The sequence below is a fragment of the Prinia subflava genome, chromosome 4 (genome assembly GCF_021018805.1).
Source record: "Prinia subflava isolate CZ2003 ecotype Zambia chromosome 4, Cam_Psub_1.2, whole genome shotgun sequence".
Taxonomy (NCBI): Eukaryota; Metazoa; Chordata; class Aves; order Passeriformes; family Cisticolidae; genus Prinia; species Prinia subflava.
In genome coordinates, this window is record NC_086250.1 from 8,758,531 (window position 1) to 8,782,673 (window position 24,143).

A 24,143-nucleotide genomic window follows, 5' to 3' on the forward strand; every position below is an offset into this window, starting at 1 on the left:
TTGAATATATGACCATGATCTCAGTGCCTCCACATCCCTAGCTTGACTGTCTACAGTAAACGTCGATGCAAGTGTTGTAATTACTTCCTTGTTTTTCCTTCAGGGGCTCTCAGTTTCTCACTCCCTAATACTGGAAGCAGACTGCTGACCATCCTCAATCTCAGACCGCAGGGCAGACAGTGTTGAGTGCAGTAGTGATCCTCATGCTGGCAGGATCTGAAAGAAGAAAAGCACAGTAGCGTTCAAACAGGTGAAGCTTGGATGCTCAAGATAATCCCAGAGCCTCTTAAAGAGATTCTTAAGAGTATTTAGAAAGGAAGACAATTAAATACAGGAGATAAATTTATGTGCTCTGTGCCTCAGTGTGTCTGTGTGAATAGTTCCACCAGTGGTGTTTTCTGCTGTTAGTCTGGGACACTGAAGCTGAGATGTTGTTTTCCTGTAGCTCAGCTGAGGGGTGGGTGGGTCATGTGCACACCACATTGAGACAGTTTGCTTTAAAGTAGGGTCTGTCACCTTTGGATTTGTTTTTATCCAAATATTTCTCTGACCATTGCTATAATTAAGTTTAAGGCTTTCTTCCAATTTGGTTCTGTTTGGAATGGTTGAAAACAGAGCATACCAGGCGACACATTTGCTTCTGTTCACACAAAAACATCCACGAGGATTTGGAGACACAGGGACTAGACTGTACCTTACTAGAACAGTGCAGTTTCAATTAATTAGGAGCTCAATTAATGACTGTTTTCTGCATGTCTTTGAACACCATGAGCCGTTGGGCCAGCTCCTTCACATTTCTTTCCAAGTGACACAACTACTGCCAGAGCTTGGTGAAGAGTATCTGCCGTCTAGGCGCTGTTAGCTGCTTCTGTGTGTCAGGCTGATGACAGCCACACAGATTTAGAGGTGCCAAAATGCAGTTAAGCTATGAAGCATATCCAGAGGAACAATTGGATTGCAATCTTAAGGGCAATAACTCCCCAAATCTTTACAGGACTGCTGAGATGGATATCTGAGCGTGGTGTGTCTCTGAGCACTTGGCTGGGTTCCTGCTGAAAACCCAACTTCCAGGAAAGCTTGCAACACCAAATGAAAAAAAGTTTGTGGTATGATGGAAACACACTTTCTGTGAGTCCTTAAATGTAAAGTTCACAGTGTCTTCCTGCCCATGTTCAGGTACATGAGGTGTGGTTTGTGTGTGCAGGGCCCGATATCCTCATGTATGGAACAGGGAAGTTCTTTCTGCTCATGGAAAACTAATTTGGTCATAACAACGAAGGAGAAAAAGTCATGTGAAACCAGTCTTGATACGCAGAATTTTTTTGGCTGTGTTTTTTGTTTGTTTGTTTGTTTGTTTTTTGTTTGTTGTTTTGTTTGTTTGTTTTGTTGTATTTTGTTTTTGTTTGGTTTAATTTTGGGGTTTGTGGGAATTTGTTTGTTTGTTTATTTGTGGTTTTTAGGTAGGTTTTTTTGGTAGGGCTTTCCCCCCAGTACACTCCAAGTCTCAGGCTACAGACTCTAAATTTTAAGTCACGTGGACTAAATCTACCTTTAAGTGCAGTATAAGTGGCAGATCATCTAACAAGTGTTTCAAGGTGACTTTCAGACACTGTATTTTAACACCTGTTATGCTTCATTACTTCGTTACTTTGATATTTATGAATGTGAGATTGCATCAAAATTTCAAAGTGCAGGGCTTGTTTTTCTTTTTTCTACTTCATACTTCTAAAGACTTAAGATTTATGTGGAAATAACCCCTGCTGGTGTTAGTAAAAATAAATACCTTAAATTTGAGGGTTGGATTTATCTTTTCTGATAAGGCCTCTTGCAACCCTAATTTTCCCTCATCACTTTGCATCCTTTAAGCAAAGATATCTGCAGTCTAGGCCTGAGTCTCCAGAAATAGTACTATTTTTACAGATAAAAATTAAGTGATTTGTAATTTTCTTAATGTAGAATTATATTATCTAAACTCTCTTAGCATACAGTAGGATTTTGTATTACTTTGTCCTGAAACGTTTGGGATTGATCAGTGTGAAGAATTTTGCTTTTCTGACATAGCAGGCTTTTTTCCTTTCCATTGTTCAGTTGGCAGATTTATTTTAGGTGTGACTGAAATGAGTTCTGGGGGTTCTGTCCACTCTTTCAATTAAACCATTAAAAATGTAAATTCCATTCTAGGGAGTGGTTGGAGAAACAGAATTACATACCCATAAATTTCTTTCTAAGTAATCACAGAGGATTTTTTGAATTAAAAAAGTGAATTAAAATTTTTAATTACACATGCAAGTGGCAGTGGATGTTCCTCAAGAGATTTTTAGGGATGTAATTTTTATAGAGTTCTTCTGCAGTTTTCCAGCAGTTTTATGTGCCTTCTTTGTCTGCCTTAAGTTTGTTGGTGTACATGAGGCTAAAATTTCCTGTGATCACCTAGTTACAAACACTGCGTAGTAAACTTGCCATCATTTGAATCACAGCTACAGGAATGGGCATAATATTTATAAAGTCATTTTTGATTCTGAGAAAGAGAAATGTTTATCTATACCTATATCATATCTATACCTACCATAAAAAGAAAGGAGGGTTTTCTGTTTGTCATTGGAGTGATTAAAATTCAGGTTTTGAATGACTTTCAGAGAAGAATTTGGAAATTGATTTGGCATAAAATATGTCTTGTAATGTATTTGCAGATGTTATAAATTTTAGTTTTAAGAAAATCAAGCATATCTAAACTATAGTGCTAATTTAGGACCAAAAAAAGAGAAAGACTTAAAATCCCAGTCAGTTTGTGGAACTCGGAGGTCTTTAAAAAATTCCACTTAGTGAAAATGATAAAGGGCTAAATCCTGATTTTTAGGGCTCCCCCGAACAACTGTGGTAAGTTTTAGAATGTAGAGTTTTCACCTATTCAGCACTTTGCCCAATTAAATAACCAAATTTACACCTCCTTGTCTGATAAACATACAGCATCGTAATACTCAAATATTAAATAGGCAAGTTTTCACTTCCAATGAAACATAAGTCAGCTTCAGACCCTTTCTTCCATAGACCAATTCTTCCATAGACTCCAAGAATATTCCTCTCATTTTAGAGCAGTCCTGGAAAAGATGGCAAATTTTTGTGCACATATGTAAATCTGTTTGGGGTGACTGTGCAACAATAATGGTTGGGGACTTCTCTTTGGAAAAAGTAATTAAAATAATGCTGATAGCAGAGGTGGTTCCAAATTGAGACTTTTGCTTCTCTTCATCTTTCCTCTGGATTATAAGGCTGAAGCAGATGTGTACAGAGCAAAGCAATCTCTTTACACTTGGAGGGTAGGATGCTTGTAGGAATACAGTTGGAATCTGGCACTAAGGGCTGACAGTATTTACAACTTGATATCTTTGAAAATGAAGTATTTATGGTGTGCAAGCACATCTTGAGGTGCAAAACATCTTAACTCGAATTATTCCAGTGTGAAAACTAGTAATTTCAAGGCTGTAGGCTTGGATTTGTTACTAGAGCTGTTGCTTTTCCTTCAACAAAGGACTTAAAAAGAGATTTAATGTGCTGTGTTATTCATGGAAAGGCAGTTCACAGGGATGTTGCTATCAGTGTTTGAGCCTGCTGGCTGCTCGTGATTGAGTTTTTGTACATACTGGAGAATTGCACTCTGGCTATGAACCATTGCATTCATGAGAGCTCTCGTGTGGCAGCACAGCCACACCAAGGCACTGCATTGTTTGCTCTGAGTAGAAGATGAAGAATTCCCAAATGGCAGTCATCTCTTTCAAGTGACAAGGAGCGTGTGTGAAAATGGAGTGGAAATTCCTTACTTCCGTATGGACACGATGGAAGGCGTGTCCTGTGAGGAGCAACCAAGGACTTTGGGTTTGTCCAGTTTGGAGGGAGGGAGGCTGAGGGGTGCCCTCTGTGAGGGTGGCCGGGCAGGGCTGAGGCTTCCAGGTCGGTGGTCGGTGCCCCAGGCGTGTCCCTGTCTAGGGGGCACTGGGACAATGCCTGTCCTCATGTGCTCCAACTTGTGGTGGGGGCTCAGGCTGTTGGACTTGATGGTTGTTGTAGGTCTGCTGTAACTGGAACTACTTGTTCTGTGAACACTCTGGAGAGAGGATATTGAATAAATGTGAGCTGAAAGGGATGACAGATGCTTGCTCTAAGCTGTGGACTTTTCAAGAAAATCACTGCTGATTTTCCTTGCTGTTGCACATGGGCTTCTGGGCACATCAGCTGGAGGCAGAAGAAATCTGGGAGAAGGTGAACAGGTTTAGAGGTGCTTCATCAGTTAATAACCATGCTCACAAAAACAGAATATAATCTCCTGCTGTGAAGCAGGTTGCTTAACCTAGCCCTGGAAGTAGTTTAACATTTAAAAACCCAGCTGAACAAACCCCCTTCGTCTGGGAAGCTGAAACTAACAATCCATTACATCAATTCATAAGCAATTTGATATCAATATCCAAGATTATGAAAGGATTCTTTGTAACAACCTTACAGGCCTTAAAATTAGAAGCTCATAAGTAATTTTTTTTTGTCTCCTTCCCAGGTGTTTATATTCAAGTGAAATGATTCCACATAAAATTTGAAGATTTGAAATACAAAACTTCCAAAGGTTTAGAAATTATTTTATTTTCTAAACTTCCATTAAATTGTAAATAAATAAATATTGTAAGTTCATTCTGTGTTTCTTAAATGTTTATTCTGTGTCTCCTTAAGGTTCCTGAATAAAGTGAATGCAGGTAAAAGCTATGCAATATTCTGTGTCTTGTTGCCAGAACTTGGTCTTATAATTCTCTATTCCTCATTAAATACTTTGCCAGAACCCACTGCTAGAATTTTTTTATCTTGAGGTGGGTTTACAGAAAGAAGGAATTGCTTTACTTTGAATTTGTTTTACTATCCATTTGTATTAAATACATATGTTTTCATTTAAGTATCTTCTATTTATTGCAGAATACAGTGATTTTGGGAATTTTCAAAATTTCTAAGGAAAACAGACCTACAGTCAAGTTCTTTGTGTTAGACTTGCTTTTTTCAAAACTTTAACAACACTTTACCATGTTACCGTTCTTGAGCTTAGTGTGTGTGTGTATAGAGAGAAATAAAGTGGAAATCCTGTCTCTGAGGATTGGAATTTAGTGTAGATTTAGATGGAAACCAAAATATTTTAGCATGCATTTGCCATTAAACTTTTAAAAGGACTTTCCATGGGGTGCAGCTTCTGAAGTAGTGTAATAGTGAGTTTCTGAAGAGGTTTCCACACGATGCACATGCCACAGTCAGCTTGCTTTTAGTTCATAAGTTGTCACAGTGAAAAATCAGTATCTTGGCCTGATGCACTATACACTGAAGAAAAGTTAATTTGAAATCATGGGATTATTAAGGTTGGAAAAGAGCTTCAAGGTGGTCAGGTCCAACCATTAACCTCACACTGCCAAGTTCACCACTCACCCATGTCCCCAGGTGCCACATCCACACGTCTTTTAAATGCCTCCAGGGCTGGTGGCTCCCTGGGCAGCCTTTTCCAGTGCTTGACCACCCATTTGGGAAAGACTTTTTTCCCCCAGTATTCCATTTAAATTCCATTTAAAAATCTCCTAGCACAGCTCAAGGCTGTTCCCCCTTTTCCTGTCCGTTGATCCCCACCTGGCTGCACTGTCCTGTCAGGGAGTTGTGGAAAACCAGAAGATCCCCTCAAGCATCCTTTTCTCCAGATCAAACATTCCCAGCTCCTTCAGCCACTCCATACTCTTTGTGCTTGTTCACCCAGCCATTTATTTTACCCAGCAAAGAGTGCACACGTCCAAGCCAGGAACAGCCAGTTTCTCCAGGTGAAGACATTGGAAAAAGATAAGTTTTACTAAAGTCCAGGTAAAAAACATCCAAAGCCTTGCCCTCATCCAAGACACAGGTCACCTTGTCACAGGAGATCAGGTCAGATCCTCCTTCCCTCTCTGTTTTGTAGGTGGGAGGAATACTTGCTAATGTCCAGCCAGCTGGGAGCTCCCTAAATAGCCAGGGCTGCTGGTAAATGATTGGAAGTGGCTGTGTGGGCTCTCTCAGCAGCTTGCTCAGCACCCTCAGGTGGATCCCAGCCAGCCCTGTAGACCTGTGTGTGTCTGAGAGGCACAGCAGCATCTTCTTCTGGAATGTGGGGGTTCATCCTGCTCCCTCTCCCTCTCTTCCTTCTCCTCCAGCTCAGGGCTGGGTACCCTGGTCTTGCTACTGCAGACTGAGGCAAAGATAGCACTATGTACCTCAGCCTTTTCCTCATTCTTTCTCACTATTATTTTCCACTGCATCCAGTGAGGATGGAGGTTTAGCCCTCCTTTTCTTGCTGTTGCATTCATAAAATGATTTTTGTATTGTCTTTTATGGTGGTAGCCAGGTTAAGTTTTAGTTGGGCTTGGGCCCTCCTAAATTCCTCCCTGCTGAACCTCATACCATCCTTGCAGTCCTGTTTCCCCTCTGCTGTGTTGTATTTCCAGCAGACGCTCAGTAAAAGGGCCAGTGATTGTGAGACACCTCTCAGTCCTTTACAGAATATTTCATTTGTCCCTTCATCCTGGTTGGGTAGACAGTAGCATGCTCCTACCAGGATATCTGCCTTGTTCACCTTTCTTCTGATTTTACCCAAAACAGTTTCCACCCCCTCTACCCTTTTTTTTTTGTTTGTTTTGGTTTTTTGTTTTGTTTTGTTTTGTTTTGTTCTCCTGGTCAAATTCCTGCACATTTGGTCAGCACTGATGGAGAATAGCATTCTAAACTCTCTCTGGAAGGAGTCTCAGAAACTGAGTTTAAAATCACTTTTGTTTAGTCCACTTAAAATGATTCTTACAGAAATTTAAGATTAATCACAGTGTGAGGACAAAATGAGATACTGATACTCCAGGACCAGATTAATTTTATTATTAGGGGCTAAAAAATATGTTCTGCTTTAGGACTTTCATAAATTCTTTTTCTAGTTAAAGAGTGCTTAAAAAGAGTGTGATACAGCTATTTAACTTCCATCAATAGTGAATGTACCTGGGATTTAGTTAAATTATCCTTACAAATGCACTTATGAACTGCATTTAATGTTTAAATAAAGAGGCCTGACTTGCCCTCTCGTTGGAGTTGCAAGAACAATATTGGTTTAAGAATCTTGAAGTAGAGAAGAGACAAGAACTGATGTGCTTGAAAATTTCAAAAACTGAGGCAAATGATACTTATGTTTGGAAACTATTTCATTTAAATTGAATGTGTGCCCTGAAGACTTTGCTGTACATAGATCCTTTATGTTGTACTATCTGGAAATAAGTGTGTTACCCTCTTTCTCTTTATATAGCTATCTATATCTATATCTATATCTATATCTATATCTATATCTATATCTATATCTATATCTATATCTATATCTATATCTATATCTATATCTATATCTATATGTACACATATCTGTGTTGCCCCAGTGGTACTTTGACAGTTGAGCAAAGCTGGTAGTTGTTTTTTGGAGTTTTGTTTTGTGTATGTTTCTTTTTTTTATTATAGCAAGCAGAAATAATGTAGTATAAATATCTAGTACATTCAGAGCATACCTTTAGAAGTTATCACCTTTGTCATTCATTTATTACAGACCAAGGTAATACTGTTAGAAAATGAACTTAACAGTAAAAGGTTTCAAAATGTTTTTACAAGGTCCTGGCTTGCTAAATTGCCTTAATGTATTCCAGAGTGTGTTTAGGAAAGATGGAAGAGGCTAATTTTTTGAGTTATTGTCATGTGAACTGTATTAAAGATGTTTTTTGTAAAATGGATGAATACTGAGTAGCAAGAGTGCTCAAAAATAGTTACAAAAATGTAAATCACTATTTACAAGTTATGATCTAGGTGTAGTGTGTGTAAAACACTTGAAGTAATTCTCCTTCTAACATAGTTGAATATTTTTTTCTTTAAAAAATAAAGAAAAAAAGTTAGTAAAGTTGTTGCAAAAACAAAATACATTTTGATTTTATATGATTGTCTTTCAGTAACATCTATGCTAAAATCTTTCCAATTTCCTCCTGGTGTAAAATACACCATGATCTGATTACATCTGTAGTAAATAAATAAAAGGTTTCTGGGGTTTTTTTTTAAAATATTTTTTAAGGTTAAATTTTATGTCAACATTGAATCCCATGGAAAAATGAATGTATCTAAAAAATTACGTATATTTAACCTGGTTTAACTCTGCATGACTGCAGAACATGTGGTGTTGGTAAAGCTGACAAAGGATGGAACACTGACATTGTCTTTGGTACAGCAGGGGCTAATGATTAGTTCTTGCTTATTAATCCAGTCCAGGTTTCTTCATAAGATTTGAATTATAAACCCAAACACCAAATAAAAAAGTGAGGGAAGTCTGAAAGGAGATCAACGTTCTCAGAGCTGAGTTTAGTTCTAGTTTTAGGCAGACTAGAACAGGCAGGCTCCTGGTCAGAATGCTGGTGCCAGCCAGGCAGGCTCCCTCCTGAGCAGCTGCTCTCATGAAATGCGCTGGGTTTGAATTTCTTAAAATTATTTTGGATTAAAAGAAAAGGGGTTTTTCTTTTTTTTTTCTATTTAGTGACATGTTTTACATTTTAGTTTTTTATGTAAGTTGTGCAGTGAGCAATATTTGTCCTGGGGACAGTAGTCAGTTGATTATAGGAATAACCTAACATATTGTTCATTATGATTGAAGAAAGACAGTTGTGAGTTTTTCTGTAATTTTTTTTTTTTACAACCATAGATTTTAGAAGATGACTGGATTAGCTTGAAGTTGGCCATTCACATACATTTTTTTGTCAAAGCTTCTGCAGAAAATTATAGTTATCACCTGAAACTTTTAATTGCTAAATGCGTTTTTTTTAATTACTATTGAGTGTAACTGTAGGTTATTTTTCTGATATTCAAGTTTTTTCTTGCTGACTTCAGTCAAGCAGAACTTGTTTTCATTGGGAATTTTGCTGACTGAAGACTGTGTAATTGCCCAGTAATTAACATAGTTAAAAGATATCACTCTACGTGTAGTTTGCACTTTGGAACCTGAATGTTCTGCTGGTTTTTGCAGCATTGCCAGAAGGGATACTTTTGCATAGTAATTTCTGGATAAATTTCAGTAGTTCTCTTTAAACAGTGCTGGTTTCAAAAGCCATTAAGCTCTGTGAAAATGTAAAGCCCTTTTTACCTTAAATAATTCTATGAATTCTCAAGTATATTGTTTCTAATTTCACTGTGTGCTTGTACAAATAAGTGTCCACTACGGCTTGTTACTATTTTGTTCTTGTACATGTGTTCTATATGCATGGAAGTTTTATACTTTAGGATGAGTATCTGTTAGACATACATTTATTTCCAGTTTAGCAAAGGTCTTAGAAGAGTTATAAACTTGTGGTTTAAAATCAATTGTATGGGAGAAGGAACAATTGGTTTCTTTTAAACCAGGAAGATGTGGAACATTTTGGTTTTGTCTATTTATTTGGGGTTGGGGGGAGTTTAACTCTTCTTCAATGAGAAATAATTTTTCATAATTGTTAACTGATGCGATATTCTTGGTATCAATGCCCTCCTCACATAGTTGGTCCTTAAATATCTTGGTAACTTGCTCAATATGGAACCTCTTAGGAAACGTCTTCCTCTTTCTGAGAAGGGCCTGGTAGTTCTGGAAAACCTTTGTCAAAAGCTTTGGGACTAGAGAAGAACTGTATTCTAGAAATGCATAGGAGGCATAAAGAACCAGCCTGAAGTGATAAATTATTTTACAGTATTGTGATCTGATTAAAAGAAAAGCATTTAGGTGTTGAGCTCGAATCAGTTTTCAGTGGCCTGATCTGGAATCTGTGTTTGCAGCTCCCTCAGCATATTACAAAGGCATTGATGGCAATCAGCCTTTTCTGTGAGATTTTTTTTATTATTATTGCAACAGAGAACATACAATTATGGTAATATCCATTTGCTCAGAGGTCATGTGATGAAAAGTGTTGTGTTGCATGCTTAGGAGCAGACCAAAAACAAAGATGAAAAAAATGAAGATAATGTGCACAGACATTTTGGCAGCAGTGCTTTCTGTTGGAAAGCACATTAGCATTTTCATTTGACTTGTTTATGAGTTGAGAGTTGGACAATGTGAAACCTCTCCAGTTTGCTTCCTAAGAGTCATATGAAAATGAATTTTAAGTCACATCGTGAGTTGCTTCTTCATGAAGTGGACCATCTCTTTAGGAGAGTATGGGAAATCAAATTGATGTGCTTAATATGTGAACAAAAAGTCATCACGTCTTCTTTTTAAGTAAAGGGAGAAAAAGAAGCAATGATGATGCATCCTTCTTTCTGTATGAGAGGGAGAGTAATAGCCGACCTTTTCTGCTTCTAACAGTATATCTGGAGCTTGCAAAATGAAAGATTAAAAGGAGTTTTTTAATGATCAGTTGTATTGTATTTCAGTTTTTACATTAAACTTCCACAAAATCTGAATTTCTAATAGGTGATAGGGAGAAATTAATATTATTAGCATTATTTAAGGTTTTCTTTTTCAAGACCAGCAACTGAGTCATATACAATCAGAAGGACTTGAAAATCTGAGACATAATTGTTATTCTTTTTTATAATGTCATGTCATGTTAGAGAAATAGCTTAATATCTTTTTTCTTGCCTGAAATGAGTACCTTTCCCTGTGAGAAGTGTGAGGAAGCTGAGGGGAGTTGTTTAATGATTGGAAAAGTCAATCTTCCAGTCCATTAGGAGACACAGAAGAATGACAAAAGAATGCTGTGTTTTTATTTAGTACAATCCTATCTTACATAATGTATTTATTTAGTATAATCCTATCTGGTGATTTTTTTGGGGTTTTTTGATTCTTTGGGGTTTTTTTTTAAGTATCCATGGTCACATGTCAGGTTTTCTGACATAAGATTAGAATGATAACTTGTAAACATTACACAGTTTTTGTGAACTGTCTGTATCTAAGATAAATAGTATCTTTTTCAAAATATTTAACTATCAGGTCTACTAATAATTCTTTATATTTAGACCTTTACTATCTTATTTTACTTTTAATGAACAGAAAAAGCTTCATTTTAAGTGCATAAAAATTACCTACAGATTTTTTAAAGGTTTTTTTTTCTTTTTTTACTTTAAAGATTCTTCTTCTGCTAAAGGACTGTTGGTTTTTAGAATAAGTGATTCACTCAGCACCAGATTTTCCTAGGCAGTGCATTGTGCCAAAACTTGGTGTTACCCTGGGTTTGTTTTTGTTTAGTTGGGTTTTTTTACTTTTTATTTTCCTGTAAAGCATATATTCCTTCTTAATGTAAAAGGCTTTAAGCACTCTTTTGATAACATTAATGACATTTATTAGTGCAAGTTACCACACATTCATATAAGCATGCATTCAAAGACTTAGATTTTTGTTTGACATGTTGTTATGTTAAATTGTGTTGCTGTGATGCTCTTGCTGTTACTAAGATTGTGTCAAACCCTCTATTTTCACATACCTGTTCCGTGACAAAGTTTGCTTGAGGCAGAACTTGGTGTTTTTTACTCTTGGAAAGCTTCTCCATTGTGCAGACACCTCTTTTTAAGTTCTGTTAAAGCACATAACTGTGATTTGCAGGTAAAAAGAATTGATTGCGTTTGCTAATGTTGCTTATTAACAGTAAAATGGAGAAGCAGGAGAAGTTCAGTTGTCAGTCTGAGTGCTTAAAGCTGAATAATATTTTAAGTGGGAATGCATTTGAAACACGTGGCCCTTTTTTAAATTGCTTTTAAACCCTCCATTTCTTAAGTTTATCAGCCATGAAGAAGGCCATGGTTTGTTCTAGCATTTCCAAACCCCCAACAGGAGGTGTTCCTGTTCCCTTTATTCGCTTCTAAGTAAAAAGGTTGTGTTGCTAAATTAGCTCTGTACAAAAATCAAATCAAAAGTTGGAGTGCCCGATTGCATGAACTTCTTGGAACTGATACCAACTCTTCTCTTGAGAGGAAAGCCCTGAATTGCAAAGCTCTGTGTCTGTTAAGGCTGAGAGGAAGATAAAGGCTGAGACTACTGAAGCTGGCCGAAAGAGTCATTGATTCATTTTGAAGCGTTAGACATTTCTTTTTTGAGAAAGAGTTGTTATTTGTAAATGTCTTACCGTGTTTGTGATCAAATAGTACCATTTAATGTTTCCGAGGAAAGGTTTTGATTGAATTAATGAATTAAGAAGGTAATTTATTACTTCCTAAGAAGAAGCATCCCCATGCAGTTTTGCTTTCTTGTGGGGATTTTTTTTCATAGTGCTAAAAGTTCACCTCAGCGTTTTTCAAGAAACATTCCTGTTGAATACGAAGATTTATGTAAGACATTTTTTCTTCGAACTCATGATGAAAATCTTTCATAGAAACAGAATCATAGAATGGTTTGGGTTGGAAGTGACCTCAAAGCTCATCCAATTCCACCCCCTGCCATGGGCAGGGACGCCTTCCATTATCCCAGGTTGCTCCCAGTCCCATCCAGCCTGGCCTTGGACACTTCCAGGGATGGGGCAGCCACAGCTTCTCTGGGCAACCTGTGCCAGGGCCTCACCACCCTCACAGGGAACAATTGCTTCCTAATATCCCATCTAAACCTGCTGTCTGCCAGTGTGAAGCCCTTGCCCCTTGTCCTGTCACTCCAGGCCCTTGTTAATAGTCTGTCTACATCTTTGCTGTAGGCTCTCTTCAGTTACATTGCATTAGGCTTTCACTCGTTTTATTCCTCCTACAGCAATGAAGATTCCAGAGCTACTCTTTCCCTTTCATGCTCTTCTCTTGAGATTGGTTCTTCTGTCATCAGGAAACCCAGTCATAAATGATCTTGGACAGATGTTGGTAGTTATGAGTATGGTTCAGCTGAAGAAAAATGTCAGAAGTAGATACACTTCTTCTTTTAATGATACTGTTGTGGATCAAACTGAACACATTTCCATCCATGGAAAGGGCATCTGGCGGTTTTTTAGTCCAAACCTCTGTGTAAAGCAGATCTGGTTAGAACAGGTGGCTTAGGGCCCTGAACAGTTTAATTCTTTGTGGTTATCCTCAGGAATTAAGAGTCCATCATGACTGTAGGCAGCCTGTTCCAATATCTGGTCACAATTTTCACTATTCCAACTTCTGTCCTAAGGGTTTTGTCCTAATCCCAGTGCAGCTCTGAGAACAGCCTTGCTGTCTCTTTTAGAAGCCTGTGTTCAATTAACGGGTTCCAGTTAAATGAGAATACTTTAAGTATGAGAATTTTTAGTCTACCACGGTCACTTTTTCTCAGGCATTTTTGGGACTCATAGTGTCTGATCTTTGTGACCTAATTAGCAGATGATGAGTCAGGCTTTTCTCACCTTTGTGGTTTTTGGGGGTTTTTTTGGTTGTTTTTTTTTTAAGAATACAATCTAAATTCCAGACCTTCTGATTATCATTAGTTTGAATCAGGTTTCAGAGATTGTTGTTCTGGACTTGATATTGATTAATTATAGATATTGCCTGGCTCTACTTGTTACAAATGTTTAATTCAAGTTTAATTCAACCTGCTTTCTGAGATTTTTTTTGGAGGTGGATGGGGAGAAGTATTGGTGAAAAGAAAGGGATTTCCTCCAAAGCACAGTATGTTTGAACTGTATCTACTTTGCCAGACTTCTCATAGAAGTTTATGTGCCTTTTGTAAAAATGTGTGGCTTTTGAAGTAAAAGGATATTTGTGATAGCAAAAGCTTAGATAGGGTCATTAGAAAAACGTAAAAAAATAGTTAACTGTGTGATTCCTTATTTTTATAAAGCAAAAAGTAGCCTTTCCATGTTCTGGTCACAAGAAACCAATTATGGTAAAGACTGAAGCTCTAACCCTTGAGTTCCTGAAATTGTTAGAATTAGGTCTTGGGAGGTACTGCAGATATTGAGATATGCTGAATGTTGAGATAGTGAGATATGCTGAATAATACCATATTTTAATACTTCTGCTGGAGTAGGTAATGTGTTGTTTGAAATCATCATTGAATATCTAGTGAGAAGAAGAGTATTTTTTAAGTAGATTGACAAAGTTGGGGGAAATTTCATAGAACATGGGTTTCCCAGTTTTCTTGGTTAGCTTCTTCTAGGATATGGCTGAGGAACTGGCAGTTCTTGAATGTGTTTTCCACACAAGGCTGTGGTGCTGTGGGTTTTTCTTTTATCCCTCCTACATCATGAATTTGAAAACGACTCCTTGCTCTGTCTGTAGGAGCTCTCAGAGCTCATTTTCCTCTTGTGGGTAAAAGTAGAAATCTTGCTTTCATTTTTTGTGTAGTTGTGTTTGAACTATGGAAGTGAAATGGGCCTCAAATTTGTGCTTCATTGCTTTTTCCTGCTTTGTTCACTGTTTAAAAAAGCCAAAAGGTATATGCCAAAGAAGAGTGCCTTCAAATTCTATACCACACATTTTTGTGGAAATAATTTTGTAGATTATCTTAATACTAATTTTTGTGGTGTTTAAGAGGTTTTTTTCCTCCTACTAGTTCAATACCATGAAAATGAGAATATTATTTCTAATGATTGTTCGAATTTCTTTAATAAAGGCTATATGAAGCTAAGGTGTTTATTTATTCAATATTATTCTCTTTCCTTCTAAAAATGCTTTTAACATTGGAAAAGGCAGTTATGGAAATTTTATAGATCATGCAAGATGGTCGTGCTACATGAAGCTGATACAAATGCTACAGCTTTTTCCGGTACTCTTTTGTTACTTGCAGCTTTGGCATGTGAAAGAGTTATTTCAAAATTACTAGTGATGCTAGGTGTGGAACATCACATCATAGGATATGGAATCTTACATGCTTCTTGCAGCCTCTGGATCTTCTATTTCATGAGGTCTCCTGACAAAAGGACTCAATTCTGACCCTCACCTGGCTGCACCCTCCTGTCAGGGAGTGGTAAAGACTGATAACATCCCCCTGAGCCTCTTTTTCTCCAGGCTAAATGAACAAGCCTCAGTTCCCAGGGAAGAAATTGCTGTGACACATTCTGTGCTGACTACTTTTTCCCCACAACCTCGAAGTGTCTTAATTCACTGTGTGGGTGGACAGGCTCCTGCCCCCTGTTAAAATAAAGGTGCTGACAGCCCTGTCACTGTGCCTTTCACTCTGGGAGCTGACCAGCACTCTGCCTCCTGGCAGGGGAGATTTCCCACATGTCCCTTTTTATGATGGAATACAAGCTGAAACGTGATGGAGAACACTGGTATTTTGGTGTTGCCTGGTTTTCACTGTTTTACGATGGGGTAGGACACACAGCATGCAGAATTGTTAAGGTGGGTTTTCTTCTCTAGGAAATGTTACAAATGTTCTAAATGTATTTTAGTTTCCATTATGCTGTACATTCATATTCTGGTCTTGAGCTAGGTATCCTTTATCATTTGGGATATATGTATTCTTTAATTAAATTTTTCCAATTAACGGCTTAGTAGCTATTATAGGTTTTTAAGATGCCAAATGCTTATTCTGCAGCTGTAATTGGTGTAGATCAGGAGAAAAGCCTGTATAGCTAGGTAAAAAGAAGAAGGTTTGTTCCTGTTTTAAAATTTGTAAGAGGTACTTGGATTTTTGGTGAAAAAGCCATGGGGAGAAGTGCATGTGAGCTTGGGTTAGGTCTTGGTGATACAGAAATTTATCATCTGCCCTGCTCTTTGTGATAAAGAGCTATTGCCAGTGTACATGATTTCTAAATTACTGCTTTTTAGTTTTGTTCAGTTGGGTGGGGTTTTTTGTTTGGTTGGGTTTTGGGGGTTTTTTGGTGGGGTTTTTTGTTGTTGTTGTTTATGTTGTTGTAGTTTTGTTTTATTGGGTGGGTTTTTTTGTTTGGTTGGGGTTTGGGGGTTTTTTGGTGGGTTTTGTTGTTGTTGTTGTTTATGTTGTTGTTTTGTTTGTTTGTTTGTTTCCTTTATTTTGTTTTGGTTTTGATCTTATCCTGGGTAGACTTTTTGTAACCTGCAGTTTCAGCCAAAGATTTATTCTTCAGATGCTGTGGTCTATGTTATGTCCAGTCAAGGAAGAGCTGATAAGCCTGTCCTGGTCTGGATACTTTGGATGAGGCCTTTAGGAAATAAAAGAATTAAAGAACTGATAGGTTGGCGTAGATAGGAGTTACCCATCCTTGGGGCTTGCCAGAAATACAAATGCAAGCCCCACCCTGAGGCAGTTCCACACACAGTTCTGACAAAACAAACAGCAATATACTCAGTCACTTGTTCCATTAAAATGTACAAAATTCGGCCTCAAACTCAAACTTACAGGGCAAGTTATACAGAAGTCACTTGATTGTACCTGGCAGAATCAGTTCTCTATTACCTAGACAAGTTTAGATTATCAAATAATGGATTAGGACTTGATTAATTTGAATTCTCACTAACCAGAGGTGAATGTGAATGAGGAATTCTTCCTAATTCACCATTTGGTCTTTCCACCACTTTTGCCTTTTGGATGTGAAGACTACCAGGATTTCTTGCGGGATTACAATGTTCTTTCTCCCCCTAACTGTTGGAATGGGGAAAGGTTTTTGGGTTTTTTTCCCAGCTTTACATTTTTCTGCCTTATTTCTTGGCAATGGCTCTTGATCTTCCTGTGTATAAAAACATGCTTGTGGTGTGTCTGTTAGGTAAGTGCATTTCACTAAGTTCTCCTGACCTGTTTTAAGCTGCTGGCCAGGCTTTGGTGACTGTCTTTGGCACAGGAGAGCTTGTGAGCTTCTCAGGTATGCACATCAATGTGAATAAATTCATCATGCAGCCTTACCAGCCGTGCAGGAGAAAGTCTTGAGCAACCTCATGTGAAATGCAGTGTTGACCCTTCTTTGAGGTTGGGTTGGATGACCTGCTGGTCTAAATTTTGGCAGAAGTTATTGTTCCATTTAGTGGATACAAGCTTGTTGATAAAACCTACTCAAAATTCAGTGGCTTGCGTATTCGTTGTCCATGGAAAGTTTCCTTCTTTTCACAGCTTGTGACTGGAGAGCTTCTCAAGCCTTTTAGGACATGACTGTCTGAGAACTGAAATGTTTTGGAAATGACCTGGGCTGGATGACCTACTGTTTCTTTTCCAGCCATAATTTCTGTGACTCTGTAATTTTGAGGTTGACTTCTTGTTGCCCAATTTTACAGTTACTTAATTCCAGTATCGGGCATATTTCAAGAGACCACATTTAGTCATGGTAAGACTGTGTGGGTTGTTTTGTCTTTTTCTGTTATTTTTCAAATCCTGAAAATTGTCAGCACTTAATGTATTCTTTCCTATTCCAGTGCCACAAATAATGTTCCTACCCTGTGAGGAAAGAGAAGTCTGATTCCCCATTTTGGAATAGATAGTTGATCAAAAGTACTTGCTCCCAAATTTGTTGCAGTTCTAATGAGAGATGTTAGGCTACTTCTGTTATTTATTTGTACCAGAAGTGCATTTCCATCATGAGAATAGGGGATAGAATTGTGAAATGATGTATTTGGTCATATTTCAGCACTGTTCTCAGTTAAATTTATAATGAATTATTAATACATTTTTAGAGCTAAATGCACATGTACCTTGAGGACTGTGAATGTCTCCTATTTCTTTTTCTAAACAGTTCCTCTAACATTGGTGTGGCCCTTTCCCCTGCAAAAGGCTCCCCTTTTATGCAAGAGGAGATCATATTTTTGGAAAGACATCTCCTAATAAGAACTCTTGCACCAACTCTTTGAAGAGAACCTCAGCCTTTGAGTTTTTGAAGTGCCTTATATCAGCATCCCTCAGGATTTATTCCATGCTTTCTATCCTCATCTGCTGCCTGCATATTTGTAACACACGCAGAGCTTCCCAGTTTCTGGAATTTTAAATTTTTTTTTTATTATTATTATTTTTTGTCCACAGCAAACAAAGCATAGAAACAAATCAGGATTTCATTTTGAAACAGAGGTGCATGTAGTTGTATGAATATATATTACACACACCCAAAGAGCAAACAGAGCTAGAATTCTCTCACCTGGGGGAAAATCACTTCACCTGGAATTCCTGTGGGGTCTCTGAAGAATTGGAAATTGGAGGATTAACAGCTAGATGTGAGAACACCATTGGTACTACAGAGACTTGTTGGAGTTTATCTTTTATTCCATTGGAGAGATATGTGGAATAATTCATAAATAAATCACGCTCTTAGAGCCACAAAATGTCTGTGTTTAAAATTTGTGGGGTAAAGGTAATCTTAGGTCAAAATAGTCTTGGGATTGTTACCAGACTTTAAAAACTGTATATGAAATGCAATAAAAAAGATGATGGATTCAATAACAGGTTGCTTTCCAGTTTTTCTTCTGCCCTACATTCTTTTTCTCTATCAAAAGTTCCATTTTATTTATGCATAGTTTCTTATAAATGTTCTTGAAGGAGAAATGGAAATCCTCACATGTTTTCCTTACAGGGCCTTCTGTCTTTACTGCCTCAGGTCAGTGTTGTATTTGAAGAGAAATCAAAGTAGTTAAATCACTTCTTAGAACATGATTTTTCATATTTTTGTTTGCCTTTTATTTTTTTAAGAACCTCTCCATTTTAGCATGCCTTTCCAAAATTGCTTTAATTCCTGTTGAACTCCTCTGAACTTGTTCCAGTTTGTATTTTTAAAATACGGTGTTGAATGTACTTTCCCTAGTTGAGACATACCAGCTCTGAGATGATGGGAATAACGTCTCATGCACTTTATGGAGAAAATCTGCTTTGAAGGAGCTTTGTGTAGAGTCTGTCAGACCTGTTGATGTGATACAGAGCGTGTAGATAAAATATGTTTGCCTTTCTAAAGGCTCACTTTCTCCAGCTGGCTGCTGTGCCTGCTACCTGAACACTGTGCTCTGCAGTGATTGTGTCAATCACCAGCCTGGTTTGGGTGGTTTTTCCCAGAATGTGACAGGAATACAGTGACATTCTCAGTTTGGTCCATCTCCATCTGCAGTCTTGTCCACACAATCTCATCCATCATTTGTGCACACATGTGCTGTATTCTTGAGCTGTGTGTTAAAGATCTGAATGTTGATAGAGTTCACAAAGTTTTCACCAATTAATCTTAATACTGATGGGGAAAATACCCAACTACCCTCTTTCTCTCTTGGAAAATTAACCAGCACAAAACCCAACCGACACAAAGCAAATGAAATGCCTTGTGGTCCTAAAAAGATACTTAGTTCTTATACCACGTGAGACTATTGAACAATGCTTCAATTTAATCAAATATTTCTATGTATACTGTGATAGTGATGATTTATCATTGAATGGTTTATGGATTTATCATAGAATGGTTTGGGTTGGAAGGGACCTTAAAGATCACCCAGTCCCGTGGCAGGGACACCTTCCACTATCCCAGGTTGCTCAGAGCCCCATCCAGCCTGGCCTTGGAACTTCCCCAAGGGATGGGGCAGCCACAGCTTCTGTGGGCAACCTGTGCCAGGGCCTCACCACCCTCACAGGGAACAATTTCTTCCTAACATTCAATCTAAACCTACTCTCTTGTGAACAGCCCTTTTCCATCTTTTCTGCAGTAATAGAAGTTTATCCACCCCATAGACTGTTTTAACTGAAGTCAATTAGCTTTATAAACATTTTAGCATCTTATAAAGACCGTAAAGGTTTTTTGGATCATCCTTCATTTACATATCAGAATTTTATATACATATTTTTTTTTTGTTAATACATAATGCCTTTCTTTCAACAGCTTTGTATATCTTGAGTTACTTTCATTAGCTGAGTAACTTAGCCTGCTTTTTTTTAAAAGAAACTGCAGTTTAACTCTAAATATATCCAAATGCCACAGAATACAGGGCTGCAAGTCAAAAATGCTGATCAGTTTGTAAAATCTTAATCAGCCCCTCCATGAAACCTAGGGACGGACCTCTGTGGTAGCAGAAAAATTTCCAGAAATTCACCGCAGTCTTGTCCCAAGCTGCAGTTTGTTCTGATGTTGCCAGACAGCTAAGAAGAGATGGGAAAAGCAGGAAATCTTTTTGGATTTAATCACAGTGCTGATTTGGAAAAGCAACTTAACAATGGAAAATATTTTTTATGCTTTAAATCATAAACACAAAATTATACAAGGTCCGTGGTAGATCGTGACTGCATTAAGATAGATTGTTTTTCTTATGAGTGAAGATAATGCTTCATTTTGAAATCTGGTGGTGAGAAATCCTATTTTCTGGACATATTTATGTATTTATTTTATATATATATATATCCAGACTTGATTATTTCATGGTTGTAGTACCATTTTTTGATGTACTGGGGACTTACTTGCTATACCTGAAATCTTTAGATATAACTTTGAGGTAACATCTTCCTATTTTCCTCTGTGAGAAAGCTTTTCCTGCATTTTTACTTTCAAAAGATGTTGGACTGTGTTGATGGCCAGTGCTTATGTTTTCCCTAAAGTTATTCAAATTCTGTTGTAAAATACCCAAATTTCGTATTCAACTCCATCAATAAAAAAGTGCTTCTTATGTGAGTTCTTGCAGTTCTTGGTCTTGCATCCTCTGTGTGAAAAAGTTCCTGTTTAGGCCCCTTGATCTGTTTTAGGACTTACAAATGACGGAGACCTCATGTTGGCTGTGGAGATGAGACTGGAGGGAAGGACTGAATGCTCATTTCTGAGCAAGCGGGGGATGAGGTTATGAAAATGTTTTAAAATCAAAATTTCTTTTGTGTTCTAGTGCCTGCTGAAAGATGGATGATGATGACTTTGGAGGATTTGAGGTATGCTGTTTGGATAACTTTGCTCTGAAATTTAACTATTTTCAACTATTTTATGGACATTTATAGCATTTTGTAAAATATGTAACAACTTTTTCTTGTTTCCAGGCAGCAGAGAGTTATGAGTTTGGAAATGGTGAAAAGCAGACCACATCTCCTGCTATTGCTTGGGCAGCATTTCCTACAGGTATTGACAGAATCCCTTTAAAAAATCTTAATAGTCTATTCCTGTCCTTATGTATTCACTGTAAAAATTAGTGCGTAGAAGGCTATATAAAATAAAATAATGTACAAAAAAAGAATAGCCAGCAGTCAAAACTTGAGCACGAGAATGATCCGGAGCAATTATTTTGGGAAGCTGCACTTCTCAAAGTTTAACTTTTTTGAGGAATGAAAGAGAAATTCAGTTTATACAGTAGAAAAGGAATGGAACTTCTTCATTCAAAGGATGTTTACTTTCAAGTGTGGAAGATCTGTAGCAAATTGTGATAAAACAGAAAAAGTAAAGTTAAAAATAGAATTGTGATCAAGTTTTTTACTTCCCTTGGGGAAGAGGGGAGGGATGAGAATGATCTTTTTCACTTAAGCCATTTATACAGTTGAAAAATACATTACATATTCTTTATCTCAAGCAGGAGCAGAAACATCAGGGAACTATTTCATTAATTTATACAAGTGCTTGGTGCCTGTCTAGATTTTAGGAAATTGATAAAAGTTTATTGATAAATGTATATTTTCAGTAGAACTAAAAGATTATGGAAGGGTTACTGATTTTGTTGTGGTCTAGATTTCACTCTTTTCACAAAACGAAACAGCACTTTTGCAGCATCAGGGGAACCCACACTGTATCATTATGCAGAATAAATTATGCAAAATAAGGCAGGGATTTTTCTCAAAATGAACTCTCTATAAATCATGTTTTTAAAATGTTTTTATTAATTTATTTCTGGCTTTAGTCTATTACAGAATGATTAGTTTTGTCATTAAAAGAGCAGAAAACAAATACTAAGAAATGTTACTTTTCCAAATAACTTTATTATTCATCTTGTCATTTTGACTGATAATTAAAATTACTGCTTAAATTCAGTAGCGTGTCTTAATGTGTTTAATAAATTAAATCCAATGTAGCTGTGCAGTGTCTGTCAGTGAAGTCCAATTAAAATCCTGTAAGGTGTGTAGAACTGAAATTATTTGTGCATAACACTGAAGGTTTTTGTATGATTTTAATTGACACAGAAGTCCTAGGATAAGTTGTACCAAGGTATTTTAAGCATTTCAAAATTAAAAGAAAACTCCCGTATTCTGGATATTTTGTTACTGTAAAATCTTTATGTGACTTTTCCATGCAAATATTGCTGTGAATAAATTAGTTCATTGCAATAGGCAAGGTTTTAATAGTATTGGTCAAGTGCTTCTTGAGCATTGACTTGTAGGTAAGTGTTTTTAGTAACAGAAATAACTGAATTGTCTTCCCGATGTTATCATATAGAAAGATATTCTTTGTCTTATCCTAGAAATTTCTCAGTAAGCCTTGCTGAAAAATTCAAATGTATTATGCTGCTATTGAGGTGATTTTTATAAATTTGGGGGGTGATACCATTGAATACACCCAAGATTTGATAAACTTTCCAGAGGAGGAGTTACTCATCTTGGGAATTTCTACATATCTGATGTTTGGAAGTTATAAAACAAAACACTGAAGCCTGTGGCCATATTTTTCAGTGTGCAGGAAGAATTAAAAAGTCATTTCTAAGGCCTCAATGGTGATTTCAGTGCAATTTTGCCCCTGAAATTGGTCTTGGGCTTCTTACTATCTTTTTGATAGCATGGACCATGTAGATTTAAAATGTTAGGATAGTAGAATGTAATCATCTTTCTTCTAGAATAGTTTGGTTTTGGAAGAACAAAATGTAGGGAACAGCTTCATGCTGTGAGGTATCAGAAATCATCTTGAGAGTGCATCAGAGTGGTTTTTCCCACAATGGACACAAAACCAGTTTTAAACTCAATCTTTCAACCTGAATGTTACTTCAAACAGAAAATGTTCAGGAGTAGAATTCAGTGTATACAGTATAATTGAAAGTGTCCTTGAATTGTAATATCAAAACAAGTGGAGTTGAGGAAGGAAATTTAATTTTGTTTCTTGGGTTTTTTATTTTTAACAGCTGAAGCCTTCATGTAGAGGAACTGTGCTACAAGTTTGCAACATTCTACAAAAATATGTCAAATAATTGTTATATGGTCTTTTGCTCAGAGCCCTGCTGACATAACACTTCTTAATTGCTGGATATAAGTGATATCCAATTAGTAAATATTACCCATGTGCTACATTTGATGTTTGATGTCTTCATTCCAAAACTCAGTATGAAGGATAAGACTCAATGGAATGTTGATTTAAGAGTTCATGTTCAGCCACTTGGTTTTGTTTTCAGAATTTCTGATCCCCTACGAAATTTTAATAATTGTTTGAGCTTTATTACCAGCATAAAGACACAGAATTTTCCTTGCATTAGCAAGATTGCAGGGTGTCCCTGTTCTCTGTTTCTATTAACAAACTGCATGGTTCTGGCAGTTCTTACAAACCTATGACAGAATGTTCTTAATATTGGGAAGCCAGGGCTTCAGAAATTTTTAGATACTTTTTAAGTACAATTCTGGCAATAACTTATATCAGCATCTTACTTCAGCCTCTTTGGGCTTATGGTTTTTGATGTGCCTGTGATTGAGTGCATGCTTCTTTTCTCTATAGTGCTGCAGCTCTGATCAGTGAACAGTAAATGTCTTTGGAAATTCATCAGGGCTATCAGACTTAGCCTGTTGGAGTCAGGTCAGGTAGTTCCAACAGAGGCAAGTTTTTGTTTAAGGGGTTGTGAAACTGTTCCATTATGGTAACTAAGGCATGGTAAGCAGGAATGATTAAGGGGTTCTCTTTATAAGCAGATTTTGAGCTGAACTAAAATGCAATTTCACCAGTATATACACAAGAGGAATGAATTAAGAGAGCTTGAATTACAGACATAGCACATGTAATTCTAGGAATGTCTAATTTATGAATCTTTAGCATTGCTGAAAAGTGAAAAGCAGGTTTTGTAAAAAAAGATGTTTGAATGATACCTTGGAGAGTTGCCACCTTTTCTTGTCTTCTGCAAGGTCATGTGTTTAGTTGAAAATTTTAAACCACAATGTTCAGAAACCTGCACCAGTCGTTGATCTTCATTTCCTAGGTTTCATTTTTACAACTTAAGGAATGAGGATTTTATTTCTGGTTTGTTTTTTTTTTTTTCTCCTTCAAGATGCTAAGCATTCATTACTATAATTAGAACTACTGAAAGCTCTACCTGATTGTAGAAGATTCCATGTAAAACTCTACTACCTGAAAAACTGAGTTTTATCTCTAGGACTGGAAAACCCCAGAAGA

General features: G+C 37.1%; 1 protein-coding gene across 6 annotated transcripts in view; it reads left to right on the plus strand.

The window, feature by feature from the left end:
- CCDC91 (coiled-coil domain containing 91) overlaps positions 1-24,143 on the plus strand; it is a 116,393-nt gene that overhangs the window by 1,679 nt on the left and 90,571 nt on the right. For 5 of the 6 annotated variants that reach the window (XM_063395368.1, XM_063395373.1, XM_063395371.1 and 2 more), the window contains exons 2-3: positions 20,686-20,728; positions 20,834-20,912. In XM_063395368.1, the coding sequence (XP_063251438.1) occupies positions 20,699-20,728; positions 20,834-20,912 (109 nt within the window). In that variant the 5' untranslated portion in view covers positions 20,686-20,698. Of the gene's footprint in view, positions 1-103; positions 251-20,685; positions 20,729-20,833; positions 20,913-24,143 lie in introns of all 6 variants that reach the window. The other variant, XM_063395369.1, reaches the window with a different exon arrangement.